The 22339-nt window shown below is 46.7% G+C and overlaps 2 protein-coding genes across 3 annotated transcripts in view; one reads left to right on the plus strand and one right to left on the minus strand.

Annotated features, from left to right (window-relative positions):
- The window catches only part of XDH (xanthine dehydrogenase), a gene marked incomplete at both ends in the record, with an annotated part of 49545 nt that extends 41181 nt beyond the window's left edge, over positions 1-8364 (plus strand). For both annotated transcript variants that reach the window (XM_080342902.1, XM_080342903.1), the window contains 8 exons: positions 31-159; positions 1120-1194; positions 2072-2124; positions 3263-3377; positions 4031-4096; positions 5841-6029; positions 7130-7297; positions 8314-8364. In XM_080342902.1, coding sequence (XP_080199028.1) covers positions 31-159; positions 1120-1194; positions 2072-2124; positions 3263-3377; positions 4031-4096; positions 5841-6029; positions 7130-7297; positions 8314-8364 — 846 coding nt within the window. The remainder of the gene's footprint in view (positions 1-30; positions 160-1119; positions 1195-2071; positions 2125-3262; positions 3378-4030; positions 4097-5840; positions 6030-7129; positions 7298-8313) is intronic.
- Positions 8365-12900: 4536 nt separating this feature from the next.
- Positions 12901-16616, minus strand: LOC308038692 (carbohydrate sulfotransferase 8-like; the record flags this gene model as incomplete). Its single annotated transcript, XM_080341467.1, has 2 exons — positions 12901-13709; positions 16547-16616. The coding sequence occupies 2 exons, from the start codon at positions 16614-16616 to the stop codon at positions 12901-12903; spliced, it is 879 nt and encodes a 292-aa protein (XP_080197593.1).
- Between the last annotated feature and the right edge of the window lie 5723 nt (positions 16617-22339).

Below are 22339 nucleotides of genomic sequence, written 5' to 3' on the forward strand. Positions count from 1 at the left end.
CTTTACCAATTGTCTACCTTTGCTCTGCAGGTTGCTAGCAGGTCACTGGGAATCCCCACCTCCAAAATTCACATCAGTGAGACCAGCACAAACACTGTCCCAAATACCTCCCCAACAGCTGCATCTGTCAGTGCGGACATCAATGGAATGGCCGTCCATGTATGGAAACTGAGTTATTTAAATGAGTGGGTTATAAGCTGGGACTCCAGAGCATGAAAAGTTGATGAGTATTTATCTATTGCTTAAGGAAAATACAAGCATCAAAAGGCAATTCCAGGCTAAGGATACTTGATAACTTCTTTACCTGCTGTAACCTCTGTTTTTTTCCAAGTTGTTTAACACTCTCCTTCAGTCCTTTTGTAGTTTGAAAATGGACTGTTTTGATTACTCAAAATGAACAGAAGAACAAAGCATCCGTTTAAATAGCTAGCTTCTTAGTAATTAATGTGGCCTTATCTATAACAAATGTGTTGTGCTGCAAATATGAACAGCAGGTGATTTGTGGACTCTACTCGAGAACCAAAGACCTCAAAGTGTTGATACACTTAGAGCAAACATCCTCCTGTTGCAATGGCACGGTCGTGACTTGCTGACATGGTAGAGTTACTAATGCATATATTTGCAGGGTGTATGACTTCCATTGAAAAGAGGAATTTAGTACTGGTCATTCTCAGACTTGAAGAAAAGAGGAAGGCTGTTTTTATTCCCTGCACAGCTTATCTGAGAAGGTTGAATTTCAGCAAGAGTATTTTTTTTTCAGTGTTACAGGGTCACCTTGCAAGGTATGCTAAGGTGTCCTGCTATGATTGGTACAGAAAAAGTTACTGTATAAATGGGTGGACTTCTGATATTTTGCATCATGGTCTGGAAAGTTCAGTGCTGTATTTAGGATTCCCTTCTGCTGTCAGCACAGCCAATCTGTATTAAAAACTCTGTCAACATTTCCTCCTATATAGCAAACCATCTGTTAGTGAATCTTGTTCCTCTTTGTGATATGCCAGAGTCCTAAAGGCAATATTGATTTAAACAGAAGGTTCTTTGAAATTCTTATAGGACTCTTAATACCATAGGCTGACTTTTCAAATCTTAAAGGATTGCTTCTCTCTCTTTGTTTTTCAGAACGCATGTCAGACTATCTTAAAAAGGCTTGAGCCGATCAAACAGTCTAATCCCAAAGGATCCTGGGAAGATTGGGTAAGCTGTTTGTCATGAGAAAAGTGTGTGTTGTCAGAGATTGTTATAGTGGGCAAACACTGTATGCAGGTATATCCTTCAGGCCTTCTGCATCTCAGTAACAAAATTTGAGCAAAGACAGTGAAATAGAAACCTGACAAGGGAAGTAACCAAAGCTTGCAAGAGGTCATCCCCAAAACATCAGTTATTACTTTAATACTGAGATTTCTCCACATCCTGGGTCCTGTCTATGACAAACTTGACCAAATAAAAGTCTTGACTGGTTACATATATCTTTCTAGTCAGACTACAGACCTGGACATGAAGAAACCTGATTCGTAGTGAAGGGATTCTGTGATGAAGATGACTCTAAGCTGCCATCTGCCTCCTGTAGTTATGCAGCTCCTGGCTGCCTCCTGTAGATATTGCAGCTCCTTGGCTGCAATATCTCTGTACCCTCAATAGTAAGAGACTGGTGAGCTCTAAGGCTTTCAGGCCATTTTCAGATCCAAGCTCTCCTCTTCATGGGAGGAGCTTTGACTTTGTGATTTGGAAATCAGGATAGGATTTCCCCATGCCTCACTCAAGTCAAGATGACTGTCAGTTTAACCTTTGTCTCTGAGGTTGAAAATCTAACTTATAGCTGAGAGCTGAACAAATGAGCAAGTCTTATCCCTTCTATTCCTCAAGTTCTGCCCTTGGTAGCTGCTGACGTGGCTATGTGGGGAAGCAGGTGCATCATGATGTTTTCCTTGGCACTGCTGGTGCTGGGTAGCATGACAGCTGTCTCTCACTGGGCACCTTCTATTCATGCTCTCCTGGAATTACATTTAGGGTAGCTATTTTGCAGGGACTGGTTGGAAAATTACTGTTTTCAAACTCTTGTTCACTTTGCCAGATTAAAGCCGCCTATGAGAACTGTGTTAGCCTGTCAGCCACGGGGTTTTATAGGTGAGTGAATATCCACACTGCAGAGGCACAGCTCTTATTCAATTGCATCCAGGGAAATTCTGGGAGGATTTACAGCCCCTGTCCCTCTGTCACTGCTCTAACTTGGGGCTGCATGCTCTTCCCTACCTAGAAATGCTAAACTGAGATTAACACTCTACTGGCTGGGGAGAACTGGTTCCTGATGGAGCACAGCTCTTGGGGCCAGGTTGAGATCTCATGTAAATCTGAGGCGGATCTAACTTCACTCTAGCTGACCTGGGTCTGAGGAGGCACGAATGAAATAGGAGCTTTGCTGTGGGCCCTAATCTTTGTCAGCTTCATGACTGAGTGTTTCACTAGAACTGTGATGCAGGGGAAAAGGGGGCAGGGGTTGTCCTTGAGGACAAAGCTGCTTACGACAATTGGCTAGAGCATTATCCTGTCTGTTGTGGCATGAGCAGATACCGGTGTTTTCAACTTAATCGTCTCACTTTAAAGTCTTGCTGGTTCCTGTGCAGTTCTGAAATGTGGCACTTTTGTAAATCAGCTGTACTGCTGGAGGAAAACAGAGATCCATCATATCTGAGGCAGAGGGACTGACATAAGAAACTAAACACAGTGCTGAGGAGAGCCTGTTTAGGACTAAAATACAATATGAGCTCATTTCTGTTGCATCTCAGAAATGTGTTTTTCTCTTAACCAAGTGACTGTCAGTATTTTAATAAACTCATTTTCAGTGTCAGTAGATGGATACAAGGTTTGCCATGAACTGTGCTTAAAATCAGTTCTTAGGTTAATCCAGTTTCTGGTTCAACTTGATTATCCTCTGAAATTTAACGAACCTCCAAGAAATATTCAACTGCACTATAAAAGCAAAAGATTTGCTGGTGGACTGGTGGTAATGAGTTCATAATAGCCATCACAAGCCCTGAGATTCATGGGGAAATGAAGATGGCTAACATAGTTTGAGTCAGGTTTTGGAATACAGGGCAGCTTTAGTAGATTTCTGTTTATAGTTGTTTACACTTTTCATTTCTGCATGTGCTTGATGGAAGGGATGAATCAAAAGTGAATAAGGATTCTGATAAGTTCTAATGTGTTTGTTTTCATTTTGACTGTTCATGGAATGAAATGTGGTTTTGTTTTTCTTTGTATCAAGAATTCCTGACCTTGGCTACGACTTTGAGAAGAACGAAGGGAAACCATTCTGCTACTTCAGTTACGGTGTTGCTTGCTCTGAGGTTGAGATAGACTGCCTGACAGGTGACCACAAGGTGAGCATGTCAGCAGTGAAATAGCTCTCTGTGTTCAGGTGAAGGAAACATTCACAGGGAGTTAGAACAAATACTGGGTGTTAGCCTCTTCCTAGCTCTGTCATTGGTCTGATGTGACCTTCAGTAAATTTCTTAACTCCTCTATTCCACAGTGCAACAATCCGTAAAGTACAATAAAATGACAATTATCTACCCTGCGGGGATACTAGGAGGCTTAATGAATGATTGCAAAAGTTATTGGATTTGCTAAGTAAGAGATAGCAGCACTGTGTTAGCACAAAACAGCAGAAGCATACTGAAATTGAGTTAATAATTGAAAATAGCACTGAAGACTTAGAAAGAAAGAAAAAAATAGAAAAAAAAAATCAGAATCTGACTTGGTTATGCTCAGGTACAGAGCACTGACTCCAGCATCTTGGAACTAGTATAAATTGGATCCATTGGACCGCTGTGGAAAATTGCAGTGTGTTCCTTTGATTTACTTTAGGCATGAACTCAGGTTAAAAGTCAGTATGGAGAGCTGAGCTGAGATAGATTGTTGAACACCAGCCAAGTGTGGGTAGTGCTTGGGTGCATCACTCCTCCTGGTACAAGACCACGGTGTACCACTTTCAATGTTCTGTGCTGATTTATTCTTTATTTCTGACTTTTAGAACATGCGCACAGACATTGTCATGGATGTTGGTACCAGTCTGAACCCAGCCATAGATATAGGACAGGTAAGTGAACTAGGTTTGCTATTTCCACTGTGCTACAGCAATCACACTACCCTCAGGCTTTTATAGATGAGCCATTATCCCTCTACAGGTTGTGCCTTTGAAAAAGAGCATTTTAAACATGGGTATCCAGTGAGGCATTTTAGACTAGCTATGAAATACAGTTTGACCTACACTTAACTATGCAACAGGGACAGAATTATGTAGGGAAATATTGTGTATGTTGTGGCTTTTTGTTTGTTTGGTTGGGGTTTTTTTTGACTTGGATGTTAAGACTACATTATATTCTCCAGTTATCACCTCACTGATGCTTTTCAGCATCTGCCTTGCCTAAGGAATGAATGCAGATAATACTAATACAATGGAATAACCTCATCCCAAACGTGATATCTGAAATGTGGCAGAAAGAGACTAAATCCCACACCTACTTTTTATACTCCTATCTGTCAATATCAAGTCCCATTTAATTCAGTGAAAATTCTTCTGTGAATAGTTAGGGTGCCAGATTCTGTCTTCCAGCTACTGCTGTGTAGGGATCTCAGTAGGAAGCTGGACCAGTGACTTAGCTTGCAAATTCTGTGGGCAGGGACAAACTTACTTCCATATGTTGTGCAGTAATAATCAAAACAAATACCTCTCAGGAAATAAAGGTAATAAACACAAAGTTGTTTGATATACTAAGAGATAAATCATTAGACATTTGCACATGCTCATTTAGTCATCTTAGCTCCCTTGCTAACTCTAGATGTTGATATGGCATAACTCCAGTGAAACTGCTGCAGGATTTGTGGTTTATATGAGATCACAATTCACAGAGCTCTGCTATAGTTAAAATTAAACCTCTTTGAAAATGACATTTATTCTGAGAGACACTTTTTTGGAAGTGACTAAAGGGAGAAGGAACCTTTCTGTTTTTGCAGCCTGTCGGTTTGGGTCTGGGAGTGAAGAGATGGGCTATATGGAGCCTGTCAGAGATCTCAGCTTCCTGTGTCCTTCCATGAATAGCTGCAGAGGATCTGGGGGTTGGAGAGAGAAAGAATCTTGTACGACTGCAGGAACATAAGCATGCAGAGCTGGCTTAATGCATGTTTGTGCCAAATCTTTAGGCTGGTCTGTCTGTCACATCTTTCTGTGGGCACAGAGAGCAGAGCTTCTTTATATAGGGTTGTTTGAGCACACCACCCTCTCATAGCTGCTCCCCCCCCCCCCCCCTTTTCTTTTTCCTCTCCTAAAATCTAGAATTTTTGCAGGTGTCTGTGCTGATGACCTGAGAATATGCAGCACTTAGGAAAGCATTCATACTGAAATAAAAAACATAACATAGTTTGTCTTCTTGTGTCATGTCATCTTCAGTCCTTTTAATCTTCTTGTCCTTTCAATTATCAGCAAGTACAACTCATTCAGTGTTAAACTGCCTGTGAAGTAATCAATATTTTGGCATTGATTTTTTTTTCCCCTTGCTTAATCAGAAAATTCTTGTCCTGTGTTTACAGCATATCTGTTCACGTGTATTTGTAAATTGCTTCACCTGCCAGGGAAATGCAGTCACAAATATATGGGAACACAGGAATTGTGCGAAGGTGCCAGGCTGTACTCAGCAGAAAGGACAAGAGCTTTGAGATGAAAAGTGGGAAATGAGTCAGAAGGGGAGGACTGAAAACTCTGGTGGAAATCATCACTGTTTGTTCTTGTGCAGGGAAGAACAACACACAAAAAGTAATGTAACCTTGTTTGCATGTGTTTGTAGATAGAAGGAGCATTTGTCCAAGGCCTTGGGCTCTTCACCATGGAGGAGCTGCGCTATTCTCCTGAAGGAAACTTGTACACTCGAGGGCCTGGGATGTACAAAATCCCAGCATTTGGAGACATCCCAACAGAATTCTATGTGTCTCTTCTCCGTGACTGCCCAAACAGCAAGGCGGTTTATTCATCCAAGGTATACCTACCAGATCTGCAGGCCTCTCACTGCTCTGTAATTTTGTGAAGCTGAGTGTGATAAAGCAATGATGTATGTGTCTAAATAATTTATCCTGTTATACTGGCTTTATTCTGGGGTTAGGACGTGTTCCCATTCCTTACCAGAAATGTGTATACTCTCCATTTCAGCTAGGAAGAACTGAAATAACCTGCACATTGCTGCCCTGATGGTCCATTAGAGAGACCTGAAGTGGCTTTGCTGTGCCAGTTCTGCTGTGGCAGAGGCTGCCAGCCTCCCTCTGCATGTCAGCTCCCTGGTTGCCCCTCCCTGGCACCAGAGCAACCACGGCAGATAACATTTCCAGCAGTGTCACTTCCCAGATCTGATATACCACAATCTTGTGTCTGAGTTTTCATGTTGTGCTTCCTTTGCTGTTTCACAGTGCCCACATCACCCTTAAATGTCCATTATTAATCCACATGGCCTTCAGCTGTTCCCACTGCAGTTAGTGCTGTTTTCTGCAGTTAGTGAGGGTTGCACAGAGCAGGACTGGATGTACAGCATCAATGAATTTGCTTCACTTATGGTTCAATGGAGCATTTAGAGAGGCCACGCAGCATCCTTATGTGTATATGCCTGGTCAGGCTCGCTACAGCTTCTCTTGTCCCCTCCATCCATCCATAGGAACATCTTTATCAATGAGAACTATCTGGGTGATGAGCACTGATGGCAGAATGAAGAAAGAAGGGGTAGGCAGGGACCTCAGTACTAGATAATAATTGTGTAATCCCTGAGGCAGGTGTTCCTGCTGTTTCAGAAGGACCCCCAGTGATGGAGCATCCTACTCTCCACCCAAACAGTTCACCACTGCCTTATCTGAATTCCCTTTGCTGCAGCTTTAGCATCCCCAAAAGTTGTCCGAATTAGTTAGTACCTTTTTCTTTTATAACAGCCTTGCTGTGTTAGAAATCTTTTGTTTTCCTACAAAAGTAATGAGGAATGAGAACAATTCCTGATTGTCACGTAGGTCTTGCTCATCTTTCTGTTAGACTCACGAACATTTCCAGGGCCAGGACTATTTTGGGCTGCAGCCTCACTCTTGCTTTTGTTTTGTCTAGGCTGTGGGAGAGCCACCTCTATTCCTGTCTGCCTCAGTGTTTTATGCCATTAAAGATGCCATCTACTCAGCGAGGAAGGACTCTGGCCTGACTGAACCATTCAGGCTGGACAGCCCTGCCACCCCAGAGAGGATCCGCAATGCTTGTGTGGACATCTTCACCAAAATGGTAACAGCTTCTGGTTTCATAGTCTGTTCCCTAGCCAGCCTGCTTCAAATGGAGCGTGTGTGTTGGCCACGGTGGCCCAGGTCTGGGATTAGGGCACGATGGGGAGGTTGTGGCCCCACTTAAGAAGCTGATTTTTATTTCAGGGGTATTATCCTTCATTTAATGGACCATCAAATACAGACAAATGTACAGACCAGCATTGCTAGGGCTCCTATTGTAGGAAGGGCTGCCATACAGTAGCACTGAACCTGCAGTTCATTCCTTCATTCTTAGGTGCTGTCTGTAGAACAAAGCACTGATGACTTGCCCTACTGTTCCTGACCATGATTTCCTAGGGGATCACCACCACTAACATATCTTGCAGGTCAACTCTGTGATTTAGTGGTGTTTCTCAGGGTGGGAGGGAGAGGAAGGTTTTCCTGAAAACACTCACTTTGCTCAATGTTATGGCCACAGGTGTCTCCTTAAAGGCTGTGGGGTTGATCTGAAGGAGTGCAGAATTTAATCCTGTAACTGTCTCTTCATGGCCTCTTCCTCTGTCACTGTGCTGGGACAGAGCTGCATAGAATTGGGTCCACCCAGAGTCCTACTGATTTCAGTGACTCAGAAAACAGCTGTCCATGTGGCCATCCTCCAGGCTTTCATCAGCTTGATCGCCACTGTGGTTAAGAGCAAAACCTGCATATCTTAGTCTTTCTCACCTAATGCTTGCATTGATGTCTGGGGAGAAAGGCTCATAAATAGTTTTGAGAACATGCACTAACTGTTGACCACCAGGTCTTCAGCCAGAGCCAGGAACAGCCTCTAACAGAAGTGCCATGAGACAGACATTTGTGTTTTGAAAGACTGAGATATGAGCTCAGATCTTCAACTGTACAAACTCACCTACCTCAAAGGGACCATGGTGGGGCATGCCCAACCCAGGCTAGGACCCTGCCTTATTGCCACTGTTGCTAACTGGTTTTTGTGTGTTTGTGGTTTTTTGTTTTGTTTTGTTTTGTTTTTCCTCTTTACAGTGCCCTTCTGCTGAGCCAGGGACCTTTAAGCCGTGGTCTGTGCGTGTGTAAGAGGGAAGTTGGAGGAACAAACTCTCCTCGTAAAACTGAGCTTACACCAGAGGGACCACAAGGCAGTAGGACTATAATGGAAAAAAAAAATCTGTGTTCATGTGGCTTATCCACTGATTCATGGAGATCTCACATTTAATTGTCCAATCATTATTTTCTCTAGGAGAGAGAATTGCTGCCAGATTATAGCTCTGATGCAAATTCAAATGGAGAGCAAGTGGAAGGTGAAGTTATCCAGATGTAATTGAAAAATCTTAGAGGTTTCATTTAAAATTGCTGCAAAGAGGGGAGACATGCTTATTACCAGCCAATGTGAAATCACAGGGTGGTTGTTTGTTGGTGGTGTTTTGTTTTGTTTTGTTTTACCTACTGTGAAGAAAAGATGGATCCTCTTGTGATGTGATGCCAAGAAGGACTTAACTGGAACCCAGACAAACAGTCCTCTAGCTGAGATGGGGGAAGGGATGAGAGGCGCTAAGGGCTGGACCCTGTTATGCCCCCTCTGCACACCAAGCCAGATGTACACTTAGCAGAAGATGAGGAGGAGTTTTGATGTTAGCTGACAATGATCGTCTCACATACATAACAAAAGTGATTCAGAGGAAAACTCCAAAATGTGACCAATAGCTGATTTATCCTTAGATGAATGAGGATCATTTTGTCTGCCCCAGGGCTTTAATGAAGTTTTACTTCATGTGCTACCTTGTCTTCTCTGATTAAAGACAAAAACTAAAGATACCAAGAGGTCTTCCAGCAAGATGCTGATTTACTTGACTCGCTCAGCCTTTTCCCCGCCATACCTCCACATCTTTCCTCCATCTTTTAAACAGGAGAGGGCATCTGAGAAAGGGACCTTGGAGTAATGGAAGAAGTGACTCATAATTGCTCCCAAGGCAATTTATACCAGCCCAGGAAATGGACAGGACAGGGACAGACACAGATGGGGATTAGTTGGCTCTGGGTGCCCTCTAGGGTCAATCTCTTGCCCTCATGCTATGGCCTGGCCTTCTTTTCAGGACAACCCTTAGTTTTGCAGAATGTGAGAGAATGGGTATGCTTTCCTACAGGGACTGTTTGTCTGAGAAATGTGCTGACTATGTGATGACCTCATGCTTTTTGGGTTGAATGTATTTTTTTTGTTGGATTTAGTGTTGGGCATCACTCTTCACAGATTTTGGCACTCAGATTTAACACTGTAGCATTGTGCTATCTTTAGATGATATTGGCCATGCTCATCACCTGCAGACTTTTATCTGTTTTTCTGGCCCACAGCTTTACGAAAATGTCCTTTTTCTATTTTTGCACTTCTAGGGCCATCAAAATAATATGATGCAAGAGGATGTAACTCTATTGCCTTATACAAAATTTTGCTCACATACATCCTGCTTGAAATTTGCTTTCATCTTAGGACCTAACAATGTATGCACAGTTTGAAACTTCTTTTTTAAGCACTCCAGGGCATTTAGTTTGGAAAAGTGTAAATTTATTTCTTGCTTAAAATATTCTAGGTCTACCATTTGGGAAAAGGGCGTTTGTACATGTGAATTGCAGAAAGTATTTTGTGCCCGCTGGGCTTGCTATGTAATTGTTTTATTAATTGAAATATGATACTGTTGTTTCTTAAGCTCTGAGGTACTGGGCAAGAAAACATTTTTGTTTTCTCCCGAAAGATGGCAATATATAAAAAAACCTCTTAGAGAAGAAAATGTGATCATTTGTGTGCAAGAACACCTATTGGAGCCTGTGTATTCCCGTTCTTAAAATGTCTGGGGAGGGATACAAAATGCAAAGCCTGCAAGGCAGACAGGTATCAGCACTGTTTCTGCGGCGTTTGACCTCATGGGATCACCGGACCTGCTCATTCAAACCAGACCGAGAGTGCTACAAAGGGGACATCATGTGTGCTAATGCAGAACATGGGGAGCTACAGGCAGAGAGTGTGATATGGAGGAGCTTCCAGCGCTGTCTCAGGAGAAAGCTGCCAGCATTCACGGGGACCTTCTCCCTGTGAGAGTCCTGGGACATGGTGGGATGTCACTGACAGGAGGAGCAAGTGCTCTGTGTCCCCCATGGTTCTGGGAGCACCTTTTTCATCATTTCAGAATGGGTTTGTGATGTCTCACGTAGCCACACTGAATGCCTGGTGAGGTGATTTTTTTTTAAAAAAAACAAAATTTGTCAAGTCTCTCTTGTGTTTTTCACTTTGTACATTAATTTGATGTGCATTTGCCAAGTTATCTGTATATGCAATGGTCAGAGGACGCTAGTTCAGTGCACACTTTAGCCTGTGGAGCCACTTTTGCTGCATCATCAGTGATCTACTGTTTCCTGGGAACCAGTCTTTGTCCTCAAGCCCACCCCACCCCAGGGCCCTCTTATTACCCTTCCACAGCCACCGGCTGATGGAAGGAGGAAACATCTTCCATTAGGGGTGCACTGGAATTGAATGTAGGCAATATAAAATACCAGACAGGAGGAGGGGGTGGTGGAAAACAGTAAAAAATTATGGTTACAAAATAATTACAGAAACTGTTTTGGAGGGTGTAGGAAAAAGGGAAGCTTGGAGACTAATAGGAATTTACAGGGAAATCAATGCAATACCTGGCTGGGCTGCAGGTGGAACAGGAACCTGAAGGAACACAAAGCTGAGATTTTAATTTCACCTCCAGTGTCTTAACATTTCATACATCACTTTCCCATAGAAACAAGTGCCAGATACCTTAGGGAAGGACTGGGACCCACTACGGGCTGGGAGGAAGAGGAGATATTGTTGTAATATTGCCTGACTTAAAACATGGTCCAGGAACAGCTCTGCTGTCATGAATGCACAGCACAGTCCTCTCTGAGGTGCCGTGTCAGGTCTCTTCACGCATATCTCGCTGCTCAGCATTTCAGCTTGCAGTTGCAGAAGACAGAAAAGCTACTTATGAAGAGAAAAATGTTCCTTTCCTAGTACATGCAGTGAAATGCAGCATGGATGCATGACTCTAATGCTAAGTGTATTTGGAGATCTGCCGCTTCTCTCCGTCCAGATGTGAGTCCTCAGAAGAGGAACTGCGCCATCTTGCTGGACTGTAAAATATTACGCACAATAACAGCACTTAAATAATTGTTACTGTAGCTGGATACTTTGCGGGAGAGTGAGAGGAGGCCGCCCCATTTTGTGTCCTAATGCTATTTATCGCATGTCCCTTGATGAGAGAGGGAGGCTATGTTTTTGGTGATTGTTTTAGGTCACTTCTAATCAACAGTTTTCACACTATCATTCTTTAATGAGCATTGTCAAATCGGTGTCTTTGTCACAGGCAGAATTCTCTGTGAAAGTCACAACATTGCAAAATAAAGCTAAAAAAATATTCTGGAAACTAGTCTGCTATGGTGAAAGTCTGTCACAATTTGAAACCTGGACAACTTCAGCTCATCCTTGGCATTTCGGACCCTTCCCAGAAGCAGATCAGCTCAGTGGCCAAGGCTGGGTGGTTGCTCCAGACCACCCAGCCAGACAGGGCAGGGGACCCAGCTGGAGAGCCTGGGTCTCTACCCAGGCCACCCTGGCAGCCAAGTCCAAAAGAAGGCAGAGACCTCAGCAGCTTTCTGCCAGGAGGAGCTTAGAGTAGTCACATCACATTTCCCACAGCAGCAGGGTGATGCATCCTTGATGTTTCTGGCCACCTCCACTGGGCCTACCAGCTGCTGAGACAAGGTGGCGCGGCTGGTGCCTGGTCCAGAATGCCTTATCCTCGTCTCGCTGCTGGTGAGTACAGGTGAAAACCAGGCTTAGCCCATTTGGGTCAGCCTCTGAAGTGGGGAACCTCACTCAAAACTTGCAAATGGAGCAGGCATCATGTCACATGCCTGGGGCTCTCTTGAGCCTAAACATGCAGGAGATGCAGGGTCACATAAACAGGAACTGTTTACACAGAAGAGATATGACCAAAAGATGGGCCAGGCCTTCCTGGACTGTGAAGGATTGGGATCATCCCCAGTGGTTCCCCAGGAGGGTGTGCCACTCTGTGTTGTATCTCACCTACTTGTGCAGAGTGGACAGACCTCAGGTAATAGGCTTCTTTACAAGGGCTTCTTGTACCTGTATGGGGAGGTTTATCACAAAGAACCCATTGCCAAACCTCTTGGCTCAAAAGGCAGCCCAGAAGATGGAAGGGCAGTGTAGGCAGAGCATGAGGGTGCTGGTGTGGCTTGCAGCAGGTCAGACCCAACCTACCCCAAAACATGAGGTTTGCTGAGAGGTGTTTACCCCACCACAATTCAGTTCATGCATTTTTCACAGCCTCAAAGCCACATGTTTCCCCAGCGCCTGCTCCTGCAGTATTTGAATGCAATTCAGCCGTGTGAAGAGCCATGATACCCTGACCCCGACCACAATCTAACTCAGCTCTCCGATGTGCCTTATGGAGCTGTGACATGGACAAGCATGACATGCAGCTGTGGAACAAGGGTCTGTTCAGCCCATATGTGGAAGGGCTTGTATTTGGATTAACACCCTACAAAACAGTCCCTCCAGCCAGCATATTGCTACTAGGTCTCCGGGGTGCTGAGAAGCTCTGTCAGCAAACTGCTAGAAAATGGGAATGCAGACAGGTCCCAGCGGTAGAAATGTGACAGTTGCTTCTTTTGTTGGAGGGACAGCTCGCTGAACATCTGCTCTGATAACCAGCTGTAGGTCCACTGCACTTGGGTGTCGGTGAACTCAGGGAGAAGGCTGTCTGCTGGCAGCCCGGCCCGCCGCAGCAGATGACCCAGCTCCTGCCTGAGGAAGCCAAATGCCACCACGTAGTCATACTGGATGAGACAGGGCCGGCAGAGGCTGACGAGTGGTCTCCAAGTCGCGCTGCCATTGTGCGGCCCGCTGTCTACAACATCCTGAACGAAGCTGCTGAAGGAAGGGCTGCTGCCCATGCCTTGCATGAACGCGGAGATCAGCCTCTGGAAAGGGTCCCTGATGAACAGCACTTTGGTGTAAGACGCCAGCACAGCCTTTACCTCTGTCAGGTTGAACTCGCTCAGCTGTGCCTCTGAAATGTGCCGCCGAGGGTAGGGAAGCAGCCCCGGGACAGTGATGTTTTCCTTCTCCTCTAGCTTCTCTAAAAGCTCCTGCCATTCCTCCACCCCTGTTGATGGCACTTGGCAGTAGAGGAGGTCCAGCTTGGTGCTCACCCTCAAACTTGAGAGCAGGCGGGCTCTCTCCTCCCGGCTCTTCGGAAGCGCGGTGGCTTTGCCTGATCGGCTACAGAAAGCTCTCAGTCTCTTCTTCCTGAGCTGCTGAACATGAAGGAAGGTGTCCAGTGTCAAAGTGAAGTCCTCCTCTGCCTTGGCAACCAGGTCACCTGGGAAACACCATTTCAAGATAGGGGTGAGGAAAACTCATGGTGGACCTCTGCCCCAAGCTGGCACCCCAGCATGGGATGCTGTGGCAGGCTCTTTTCCAGCTATTCCAGTGTGGAAAGGACAGAACATGAATGAAGAGCGAAGGGCAGGAGTGGTCTCCTCACCATGCCTGGCAAAGAGCCTGGTTTTGCTGGGGAAACAGGTTTCTGTCCCTGTGAATGTGTGAGCACATGGACACCCAGACCTGCTTTCCTCAAACCGCTGTGTCTGAGCACTGATCTTGACTGTAGATTTGTGACATGGACCCTGTTCTACACTAAATCATAATTTTTGCTTTTAACTCTTCACTTTCAACAAAGCTTGACTGAGGTGAGTTTGACAAAGGGAGTGAGAAATGTTCTGAAAGATGGAAGAGCAGTAAATTGGTTTGCAGCTACAAATACAAAAGCCCCTGCAAACCTGTTTGTGTCTGTTAATTGGTTAATATCAGCTATCAAATATATGCAAAAGTAAGAAATTATTCTTAATGGCGTGAGGCAATTTAGGAATCCAAATGTTGTAACTTCTTGCATCATGTCCATGTGTAATTTTTTTCTCCAGCAGATAAAAAAGCAAAAGCAAATAAAAAGCAAAATGCAAACAGAAGCAAGAAGACAACAAAGCAAATATAAAAGGCAAAAGCAAATAAAAAGACTCTATAATAGTCAGCTTAATTTCTCAAATTTCAGCTTTCCTTCTTACTCTTTATCATCTTATTTTTGATGTGAAGAGGCCATACAGGGTTTGAATGCAGAGGATGAATGCCTGCCTTGCTATTTTTTTTTGCGGCAGCACGTCTGCTTCATCTGCTCAGTGCAGGCATTTGGCAGCCCCGAGGAGAACAGTGAGTTTGCTGGTTTCTCACAGGTCCTTGGGAAGTTAAATATTTTCCACTAATTCGGGGCAGCAGTCACACAGGGAAGAGAAGAACAGTTAAAACCAGGAAAAGGACACCAGCAGTGCAGGAAGAAATGTAGTGATGCCTGAAGCTGTCCCGGGTGGCTCTTCGACCCACCAGCCCCAGTCCCACAACATCTGCAAAGTCTAGTGATGACTTTACCGTGGACTGGCTGGGACTGGAGGGATGCATTCTATTTGGGCACTGATTTCTTAGCCCGCTCCTGTCTCCCCAACAGCATTTTACCCTTCCCAGCAAAGCTTTTAGGAGTGACCTCCAGCAGCCTGACACCTGTCTTCCCCACCACACCTGAGACCAATGACCCCACTAAGGACATAAAGCTGCAGGGCTTCACAATAAGGGCTTTTTCCCCAGGTTACCCTTCCCTGGGGCTCTGCAAATAGCATTTCCAATTTTGTTAGAATTTGCCCACTAAGAACCTCCAAAAAAAGCTCCAGATAATTTAATCCATGGTACAGAAATGTTGCCAGTCACACAGAACCACCACGGTGCCCAGGTATTACCTTGGTCGATGGCTGTGCTCCGAAGAAGCAGCCTCCAGCTCAACAAGGTGGCAATGCCCAGGGCAGCCAAAATGACCAGGCGAGGAAGGAAACGCATTTCTCAGGTGCTGGGAACTGAATGCTGTGTTGGAGAGCAGGTGGAGACCTGGAGAACAGGTGTTGGGGAACCTCCTGTGTTTATTTAAGAGGGAGCACACCCACAGCTGGGTTAAAGTACTGTTTGGGCAGCAGCTTGCTGAGGGGCAGGGAAATGGCCTGAAGTGCAGGAGGTGCCTCCTGCCCTGTGTTTACAGTGTGTGCTTTTGAGGCAGAATCTGCCTTTTTATTCCATGTCCATGCCCTCCTCAACACCGGGCAGTGCCAGATGACTGTGGTTCCTGCAAGATATGAGGAATGCACACACAGCCCCACGCAGGGTCCTGCAGAGCCAGGTAGGGTGAGATGTCCCCTGATACACGTTGTTTTTCACTGGCTTTGTCGCTTGGTGAAGCAGCGCTTACAGGAATGCTGCTGCGGGGAGCGGTGTGCCCCAGGACCAGGGCTGAGCAAGCCAGTGCTGGGCCATGGGTCCTGCCCCTATGGTGCTGGTGGGTCTTTTAAGGTAGAAGCTGGGGCAGAGGATGTGGCATGATGGGGCACATCCGGTGTCGTGTGGCAGGTCCCTGACTAACCAGGGACTGGAAGTGCTGAACTGCTGCCTGTGCCTGTTTTGCTGGGGCCTGCTTGCAATCTGTGTATGCTGCTTGTTTTGTGAGAGCAGCCCGAGACCCCACACAGAGCAAAGTCCCCATTATGCTGAAAAGGGGGTGCACACACATGCAGGCAGGCACATGCTGCTCCTCCCTTCCCCAAGGAGCCACAGCCTCACCGGGGATCATGACAACCATGAAGACCAAGGCAAAGGGAACTGCAGCAGCCTATGGAGTGTGACCCGCTCCCATCCAGACCCGTGGTTATTACAGCTATGAAGACTTCAAGATCAGTGAGTGATTATTTACAGATTTTTTTATTGTGAGATATGCTGCCAGCAGCATCCCTGTGCCAGCCAGGCCATGGACTGGCATGTGGCAGTGGTGCGATCCAGCTGAGAGACTCTGCAGCTGCAAGGGGCTGTGGTGGCCAAAGGAGAAGAGATATCTGCCTGGAAGCTCTGGGAGAGGAAGCAGGGACACCAGGCACACAAAACCAGCGGGCATGGGGACAAGGGCCGTGTTGCGTTGGGGTCTGCCAGCAAAGCAACCCTATGTGGTGGAAATCCACCTCCCAGGAGGTCTTCACAGATCCATGCCTTGTGCTATGCGTGGATTTGCTCTTGTTTGGGAAACCACGATTTTCCCACCAGAGGGTGCTCTGCAACCAAGGAACTGCTGTTCACCTCCGGCAATGGTGTCCTGCGGTCTGCAACGCATCCCCACTGTGCTTCGAAGAACCAGCTTCATGGCCATCGTGGTCACATTACTAGCTTTTAAAATCTGCTCGGTCTCCTTCAAGCCTTGGGAAAGCTGCTGCGACCCTGGGAAAAGCTGTGAAATGCCTCCCATCTCTCAGCTGGAGGGATGTGTTCCCTCTAGGTGACGCCGTCTGCATGTTGGGACTTTAAGTCTTGTGGCTGGACCCTGCTGCGCGTGTCCCTGCAATCCGTCTCCCCAAATCCAGGAAAAGCAGGGTAAAACCTGAGGCTGGGGTGCACAGGGGCAGAAGTGAACGGCCACGCTTTGCGCCCCATGTCGGCAGAATACGTGCATTTTACTTGGAGCTGCAGTGCCATGCTTACTCCTCCCAGCCTGATGGGTCTTAGGACAGGAAGATGCCTGAGAAAAGGATAAATATTAACCGAAAATAAGTGTTTCTTGTGTCAGCATAGTGCTGACTACCCCACAAGAGCTGCACGGTCACTGGGAAATGACTGCAGGGCTCTGCGCAAGGCAGCATTCCGTGCTGTTTCCCCAACACCCATTAGCTGGTGCAGAGAGCAGCACTGTGCGCCTTCCCTGCTCTGGGTGACCAAACCGCTGCTCAGCAGCTTTTTTCCTCTGCAGCTGCCAAAGCTGCTCGTAGGCAGCAGCATCCATGGCCTGGCCGCGCATCTGAGCAGCAGAGCTCCACAGGGGCTGCCCCAGGAGCCCGTCAGCCACCAGCAGACCTGGCTGAAGCACAAGGAGGTCTTTTTTTATTAAGAGTCAGCAGTAAGGTTGATAAATAACAGGGCAGAAGGAACTCTTGCAAGTTCTCTTAGTTAAGCAGGTGGCAGGAGCACATGCATTAAAATATAACATTTCAGCAGGGACTGTCCCAACCGCAGCCCTGGTGAGACAAAGTGCAGCTGAAACTGTGAGGGAGAAATGCCTCTTATTTTATAGTCATAAGATGAAAGCAGAGAAACGTTCTCTGTCTGAGGGGCAAAAATAAAGAAGTGAAAAGCTCACTTTGCTTTGCATTGCAAGGAAATGGCCCTTATAAAGCGTTATCAGTACGAGCCTTTTCAGAACAGCATGAGATATGGTGCTTGCTGTGCTTCCATGACTCGCAGACAGAAGGAAAGAGCTCCTGAGCTGCCTGGGGCTGCTTTTGGGGAGCAGCTGCTTTGCTGTGGCTGCTTCAGCTGAAGCGCTGCCTGGGGGCTTGTGCCACAAGTGCAGTTTCCCTTTGTTAACAGAGCATAACTGGTTAAGTGCATTCACCGGAGACTGAACTCGCTCTCGGTGGCAGGCGGTGCCGGGGCTGCTGCCCTGAGCCCTGCTGGCCCATGGGACCCTGTGGGGCCTTGTGGCCATCAGCATCGGAATACTGCACAGATGTCTGTGTGGGCTCCATCTTCCCCTTCAGCAGCAGCAGCACTGATGGGGGACCTTGCACAGCTGGCATTACCCCGTGGCCCCAGAGCCACTTCCCAAATACGCCTGAGACCACTGTGCAGGTGGATATGGGGAAGAGAGAAGCAGGGAACCCCTCAGCTCTCTAGCTGTATATGACATTTAAATGTCTAATACTGTGCTTTCCCACCCCTATCAGGTTTTTCTTTTTTTTTTTCAGTGCTGAGAAGTTTTCTCAAGCATGTGTAGACACTTAAAATTCAAACACACTGCTAGGCTTTCCATGCTTGTTTTCCGTGGACTTCTTAGAAGGGGTCAACAAGCCTGAGATTTCACATCTTCAACTGAAAGGCTTCTTGCTCTACATTGTAGTGAGACAGCACCCTTTTCAGGCACAGGGGTTTAGCCAGCAGTGGAAGCATGCTTACATCTTATTTAATGCAATTGTACAAGGGAATTAGTTAGGGAAGCTTTGTCTTATTTAGGAAAATTGTTATGTCCCTGTGAGGAAAAGCTATTCCCCTTAAACCAGCAACAGGATCACCCAAATAAGGATTTCCAGATTTAGCCCCACTGATGGCTTGAGCTGGCTTGCTTTGGGCTCCCTTTCTTTTTCTCATAGGATGCAAACCCTTTGGAGATATTCTTATATGTTAATAAACATCCTCATCTTCAGCCTTCCCACATTCCTCCCACACTTCCAAATTTTGCAAAGTATTGTCTTGTGTGACCGTGACCTGCGGGCGCTGGTGTGCTGGTCGCCCCCCTTGTTCCTCCTCGCGCCCGCCTGCGCTTGTGGGAATGTGAACTTTGCAAAGCGGTGGCAAACACCGCCTCATTCGGCGAGGGATGTTTTTACATTTCAACTAAAGGAAGAGCAGATAGGAAACCTTCTTCTACTCATGCTTTTTTGTTTGGAAACTCAGATACAACGTCTATGTTTTGCATGCAAAGTTGGGGCCATCGCTCAGCAGAAATGTGGGAGCAGCCAGAGAAGGAACGAGCTGCCGGTCTCCCAGAGCATCATTTCACGTGGAAAGAGTCTCTTGCCTTTGAGAAGAGTGGTCCTCAGAGCAGGGATACCGGGCTGCCAGGTTGCTTGGCTGGGCACACGTTGCACTAAGTGGAGGGGGATTCCTCGAAATCAAATGAAAAAGTTAAAGGGGAGAGTGGGTTTTTGTGGATTAACCAAGCATATTGCAAGCTGAGCAGGTGGCCCCTTCTCCATCACAGCTTCCCATTCCCTGAGCTCCTGTCTGTGTACTGGTGGAGAAACTTGGCCAACCAGCTTGCTTCAACACCAGGGCATGGACTTACCCCATCAACTGTCCTCAGGACCCCCTTAGTCACAAGGGCCTGCCTAGGGCAAGGTTTAGCACTTTAATCCATGAACCGAAGCACATCTGCAAGCATCAGCTCCTTTAGTCTCATGGTCATTGAAGGGATTTGCCCAAAAGGGCTGCCTCCTGGTGGGAAGGATTTGGGATTTCCTTCTATCTAGCTCCTACCAGATGTGCGCAGATGTGGGGTGAGTCAATCTGCCCAACACCCTGCGCCTGTCTCCATCTCTTCCAGCATTTGCATTCAGCACTGTTGCCGACCTGCAAGTTTTAGTGGTGGGTTAGAAAGGTGGACATTTGTCCTTCTGTGTTGGACAGAAAGCACTAGGCTGGCTGGAGGCCATGAGCAGCATCCCATGCAGCAGCATCCTGGGACTGGCCAGCGCTGGACCAGAAATAGTTATGCATGGCGGAAAGGAAAGCAAGTTCACATTGCACCCAAGGAGTAGAGCAGGTAGGACAATGTTTGGAGTGGTTGTACAACTCTGGCGCTTCCTGTTTTCCCGTGGGCAGGAGCTGTGATTGTCACTTCTTATTCAGCTCCTCATCCTGGGAGGAAGACTGTATCGGGCTGTCTGGGGGCAGCAGGATGTTTATGTGGGAGGCTGAGTCAAGGTGCTGCTTTTAATACTCCCAAGAGCAGAGTCATTGGGGGAAATGTACATTTGAGATTTTTATTTTTATTAAAAACAAAAAAAAGACTCATAAACATCCAAAGTGCTTTGCAATTGCTATGCGGGCTGCGTTGCTGACTGCCAGCACTGTGTCATTTTTTTTATAAGGCTATTACACAAGTATTCTACAAGGTGCCATGAAACTATTGGTAATTTAGTTAGGATTCGTGTAATTAATGATGCTATATTGAGAGGCTTTACTTAATTACTATGTACGCTGTTAAATTTTGCATTGACTCAGCTGAGTCTGCATCAACATGAACACCTATCCATGGTGGGGACAGGCTGAGGCAGCCATGCAACCTCTGCTGTGTGCCCACCCAGAGGAACCCACTCTTCCCATTTTATTAGGGACAAGGGCATTTTCCCGGGCTAAGTGGGCCAGGGGACTCAATGAGCCTGAAAGTCTTAAAAACAAAGGGGATGACAGCCACCATCTCTCTGCAGTAGCAGATGGGAATCTCATGGGGAAAAAGAAACAGTGTGTGTTTGGATCCATGAGTACAGGGGAAGGACGCTCATGGGACTGGCAGCCATCCGTCCCATCACCTGCCATGGGACTTGCAGCCATCACCTCCATCCCAGCAGCTCCTCATGGAGCTTCACGGTGCTGCCTAAACAGTGCAGGACCTTTTACTGCTGAGCATTTCTCTAAGCAGATGCCCATGTTGCTTTGCATCCCAAGCACCTCCCAGTTCTCCCTGGCCTTCCTCTCTCTTCCTCTGACTTGTAAGACATGATAGCACTACAGGGGCCTGGGAGAAACCTAAAGCACTCACAGACAAACCAGGCAGCACCTCTGAGTGTGTGGTAATGTAAAAAATGTAGTTCTACACTCTTTTTTTCTCATTTATTTTTAATGTGAAGCAAGTCTTGTCCTGGCTGTTATGTTCCTTAATAACATGTGCATTAGGCTGCAAGTCTCAGCTGCCCCTTTACATGTTAGGGTCCTTATTGCGAGCAAGTAGTGTAGGTAGATCCTTATTTATTCCATTCAGATAATTCTCTTTGGACCACTGTTCCTTTTGGAACCTGAGTAAGAGGGGGATTGACAAAACACCCTTGAAGCTACTTCTCCATGCTGTCAACATGGGGGATAAGCCTGTACTTGACCCCCAGCTTCATGGAGGTTGACCTTTTTTTTTCCCTTGGGTGGCCACAGCAGCACTGCTTGGGGCTGTGCAGAGGAGACTGGGGTCTGAAACATCTCAGAGCCTCCTGGAAGAGGTGGTGGTGCTGGTAAAAAATGTTGGATTGACTGGAAGGAAGTCTCAGATGTAAATCATCTCTTGCTGAAGCCAGACTTTGATCTCTCTTCTGTGGTCCCTGAAGGAAGGAGGTGTGGGCTGGGGGGATTTGGGCAAAGCGAGATGGGATCTCATGGGATTTTGGCTCGCATCTCCTGTGAGTCCTCTTTTCCTGAGCCTCAGCTCCCTCACTGCAAAATAGGCACCCTTACCCCGGGTTTCACAGCCACGCTGCCAGGTTAGTCTGGGCTGCTGACTCCCCTTGCCCAGGACACACAGCCCAGTGGGACAAAGTCAGTGCTGATGTGGGATCCTGCCCCACAGCCTCTCTGGGCATCCCCCAGCCCTGGTCCACCATCCCTGGCCCATTGCAGCCCCTGCCCCATGCACAGTGGCATGGGGCACTGCTCCCCTGTGAAAAGCATCTGGATGTTCATCCACCACAGCTATCCTGTGCCTGGCCTGTTTTTTGGGGAGAAGCACTTTTGCTTTACATTTATGGCAGCATTTCCCCCTTTTTGCCTCATTCTTTTGTGCCATTGCCTGGCTGAAAGACAAAGTCTCTGGCACATGTCTGTTGCTGGACATGGTAGGGTGGTTTCTCAGGCAGCTTTTGGCTTTTGTTGACGCTCCCTGAAAGGTGAGCTTGTTTGAAGGCACACCCAGACATCTGCCCATCGCTCCTGGCCTCTCCCAAGGGAGCACTGCCATGTTATGCTGCTGGATATCACATTTTCTTGGTTGCTGGTTGTTTCCATTATTCATATAGCCACTCTTTAAATATCTAGACATCTCCGACTTCTTTTCGCGTGACTTTTAGAGGAGGCAGCAGCACGGCTCACTCAGGCTTTCTCCACACCTGGCTTTGCGGGATGTTATTTCTGATGAGCGATGTTTTCGGGAACTCTGGAGTCTCTGGTCCCGACTCCTTTACTGTACCAGAAGTGGCAGGGGGAAAAGGGTTTAAGGTCTGTTTGTTTTACTTTTTTGTCCAGACAATAAGCCAGCAAATACTCCCAGGTTGTTTATATTTGGATAAGGCTACTCTGCGTCCTGTGAAAGGAAAATGACACATCTACTACTCCTGGGGACAG

Source organism: Nesoenas mayeri, assembly GCF_963082525.1.
Source record: "Nesoenas mayeri genome assembly, chromosome: 3".
Classification (NCBI taxonomy): Eukaryota; Metazoa; Chordata; class Aves; order Columbiformes; family Columbidae; genus Nesoenas; species Nesoenas mayeri.